This window comes from Anopheles funestus, chromosome 2RL (genome assembly GCF_943734845.2).
Source record: "Anopheles funestus chromosome 2RL, idAnoFuneDA-416_04, whole genome shotgun sequence".
In the NCBI taxonomy this organism is placed as follows: domain Eukaryota; kingdom Metazoa; phylum Arthropoda; class Insecta; order Diptera; family Culicidae; genus Anopheles; species Anopheles funestus.
In genome coordinates this window covers 44,304,800-44,308,642 of record NC_064598.1, presented here as the reverse complement: position 1 = coordinate 44,308,642, position 3,843 = coordinate 44,304,800, and the positions used below count along the sequence as shown (strand labels likewise).

The following is a 3,843-nucleotide window of genomic DNA, read 5'->3' as shown; positions in this document are numbered from 1 at the left end:
TGACGTAATACTGCTCTCCTCGGTTTACCTGCCTCCGGTTCGGTCTCTCCTGCATCTGCTCCATTCAGATGTCTGTCGAAGTAGCACTTACACCTGTCGATCTTATTCATGATGACGCAGCTTATTGGCTACGCACAGTTTCTGGTGTAACTTAACCATAATCAGGAAATGGTCCGAGTCGACGTTTGCTCCCCTGTACGTACGTACGTCAATAATGTCCGAGAAGTGCCTTCCAGCGATGAGAACGTGTTCCATCTGGGAATATGTCTGCTGTGGTGATCTCCAGCTGAAGCGACGTGCGTACTGGAAGAAGGTGTTACGACTGGTCATGTGCTTGAACAAAGCGAAATTTATTAAGCAAAACCCATTGTCGTTCGTCAGCTGATGGGCGCTGAAACTTCCTATAGTGGGTTTGTATGCCTCCTCTGATTTTACCTGAGCGTTAAAATCTCCAATGAATGTCCAATTGCGTATAAAAGATCTCTTTATCGTCATCGGTGCTTCCACGGTGCGGACTATGCACATTGATAATGCTCAGGTTGAAGAACCTTTCACGAACCCTCAACCTGCACATCCGTTTGTTGATCGTCCAGCACCCTGTGACCAGGAACGCTATACCGAGTTGCTGCTTTTTCCACCTCTCTGATAGATCATGCGATCACTACGGTAGGAGCGCTCCGTTACTCCTTTCCAGTGCACCTCCTGAAGTGCTACTATTCCGAAGCCGCGGACCCTCATCTGGTCCGAAAGAATGCGGGTACTTCCGGCTGCTGTGAGGGAACCCCGAACTTCCCGAACCCCCTGTCTCGTCGGAGGGCTTACGCATCTTAGCTGTTTGAGGTTGTGCAGGGTGCCAGGACAGAAGGGACATCAAGCCGCCCCTAACATGGAGAACAGACGCTGGCTGTCCCCCTCCGCTCAATTTAGCCCCAAGGGGTTGGGTTTCCCGGTATACCCAAGCTCAGATATTTGGAGAGATATGTTACCAATCTGTACGCCGTGGACGTATTGAGTCGGAGTATGGTATGTAGTGCTTATATTATCCTTCGAGAGGCTTCGGATCCATACCCATATCAGTGCGGTTTTGCTACATACGCTGACAACAGAACAAACTTATTATTATATTAATCGCTCATTTAAAACCAAATTCTTTCAATGAAAGCGATTTAATTGCTATATGAATGACCACTTTAAATCGCTCGGTATGAAATTATAAAATTTGATAGGCGAGCACTGTGCCGAGTACCACAATTATTAGCAGAAATCGAAAATGTATCTATTTATAATTTTTTGTACAATCGAAGATTAGTATTTATTCGTACCTTCCGTATTGGCTTTCGAATTAAAAAGAACCTTTTCTTCTCATTTCTTCCCGTGAGCCAGTGCTTACAGCGCTTTTCCACGTGGCTTACGTATATGGTAACCGCTTCTCTACTCTAGCTGCCTCTATACTATCGGGTTGGATTCTTCTTGGTTATCGTTCCCGCTGCTAATCTTGTTCACAACATAACATTTGATGTTACAACAAGTTCAGGTCGAGCAGAATTTTGTCATACACAAGCTCACGAACACGTTTTGCTATTATAAAATCAAGATGGTTGAAGTTGGGATCCTCTACAACGGTTATGGAAACGAAATTCGGTAGCTCGCTCGCTAGTCGTACAATATTAGCTGGATCTATTATCCAATCGTTTAGGGCGTAAAATATCACAACTGGTGTGGTGACAGCGGACAAATTGTATTTCGGTGGATGTTCACGTCCATAGGCGGCGCGATTCAGTTCCTTTCGCCCGTAGTCAAACTGTTGAAAGCGACCGGAATGGTACAGCTGAGCAAAGTGTTGCAGCTGTTTGGTTGATACTCCAGAAGGATTATGTCCAGCAATCACGTGCTGTGCCAGCTAAAACATAGACACAAAAGAATGGTTATAAATACGAACTAGCGCAGAGCGACTGTACAACAAATTAGCCATCCTACCGGGTCCGTTACATTGGGATTGGCCCCAAATAACAGTTCGAACAGTTGGACACAAATATTTCGCGCTATGCGTGCTGGACAGAATGTTCTCTGCAGTACGTACTGTGCCTTGTTGTGGAGTAACGCCTGCCACAGCCCCATAGTGTCTACGAAATACTTGACGGTGTTAATGTTCTCTGCCAACAATCGAATGATAGGACTTCGGAAGTGCTCCGCATATACAGTCGCTGATAGAGCGTACATTCGGCTAATTTTTTCATTGTACTCTGGCCGACTGGAGGCCATCACGAAGAACACGGTAGTTCCCTGCGAATAGCCGATGTAATGGAGGCGCCTTGTACCGGTCACATGCAAGATGTGATCGATCGTGGCCGGCAGATCGTAGTAGCCCATCTCGTGCCAGGTGTAGTCCCAGAACGCTCGCGAGTCGGGTGACAGGGTGGTGTGTCGACGAGAGTATCGATTGCCGCGCAGCTCCGCCATCCATACATCATGGCCCTGATCAGCCAACAGATAGGCGAGACTATTGTTAGGTCCGATGATAAGAAAATCAGCAGAACTACCCAACACTCCGTGCACCAGAAGTTTCGGAAGCGATAGATTGGATGGTTTATCCTTGGGAGGAATTCTCGTTAACGCCAGCACATATCCGTCGTCGGTGATAACTTCGTGTCGTTCGATTGGGTATCCATATTTGTGGATCAGTTCGGACTATAATGGAGAAACAAAATGAGCTTTAATCACAAGAGGTTACAAATTCTCTAATTCTATCGTATTTTACGCAGAATTGCATATTGGGCTATACAAATGAGTAAAGTCAAGAAGAATCAAATGTGTTCTTCTGAGCTTATAAAATGTAAATAATAGAAGGATTATTTGCCCAACATGATACATGATGTTCGATACACGGTCTTCGATGTATTAAACCGAACCTCTAAACGTGGAGTTTTGTTGTCAGTGTATGTAGCAATACCGCACTCCATATGGGTGAATGGCTAGTGATCCATATGGATATGGATCCGAAGCTTCTAGAAGGATGATATAGACACTCCATACCATACTCCAACTCAATACGTCCACGGCGTACAGATCGGTAACATATCTCTTCAAATATCTAAGCTTGGGTATAAGGGAAAACCGAACCCCTTGAGAAGATCGGTTATACGGCTAAATTGTGCGGAGGAGGACAGCCAGCGTCTGTTCTCCAAGTCAGGAGCGGCTTGATGTCCTTTCTGTCGTGTCATCCTACACGACCTTAAACAGCAAGATTGCTAGGGGCGGCCCGGTAGTACATGTGATAAACGGCGCCGGTCCACACGGCAGGACCGGGTTCAAATCCCATTTGGACCGTCCCCCGTAGCAAGGTCTGACTATCCGGCAACGTGGTAAAAATAAGTGTAGTAATCCAGAAATGGCCGGCGTGACCTGTAAGGTCGTTCAAGCCAAGAAGAGAGAGAGAGAGAGAGAGAGAGAGAGAGAGAGAGAGAGAGATAGAGAAGGAGAGAGAGAGAGAGAGCGTAGGCCCTCTGACGAGACAGAGGATTCGGGGAGAGGCCATGCAAGCCACCATGTTTCCAGTACAAACGCAACGAAAGGATACCAAGAAATTTCGTATCGGTTTAACGGATACCGACCCACGCTACTGAATAAGGACTACGATCGGAAACTCGGAACAGGGAACTGCAGATCCCTCACAGCAGCCGGAAGTACCCGCATTCTTTCGGACGAGATGAGGGTCCGCGGCTTCGGAATAGTAGCACTTCAGGAGGTGCACTGGAAAGGAGTAACGGAGCGCTCCTACCGTAGTGATCGCATGATCTATCAGAGATGTGGAAAAAAGCAGCAACTCGGTATAGCGTTCCTGGT

At 46.8% G+C, this 3,843-nt stretch overlaps 1 protein-coding gene across 1 annotated transcript; it reads right to left on the bottom strand.

The window, feature by feature from the left end:
- Window positions 1-998: 998 nt before the first annotated feature.
- LOC125760482 (lipase 1-like) lies at window positions 999-2,772 on the bottom strand. The gene has a single exon (XM_049420649.1). It carries the CDS (start codon window positions 2,458-2,460, stop codon window positions 1,939-1,941), a length of 522 nt encoding a protein of 173 aa, XP_049276606.1. The 5' UTR covers window positions 2,461-2,772; the 3' UTR covers window positions 999-1,938.
- Window positions 2,773-3,843: the final 1,071 nt, after the last annotated feature.

Bases quoted from the DNA above. Each gene is read 5' to 3' on its own strand.
- LOC125760482 (XM_049420649.1), bottom strand. From the start codon at position 2,460: ATGGCGGAGCTGCGCGGCAATCGATACTCTCGTCGACACACCACCCTG.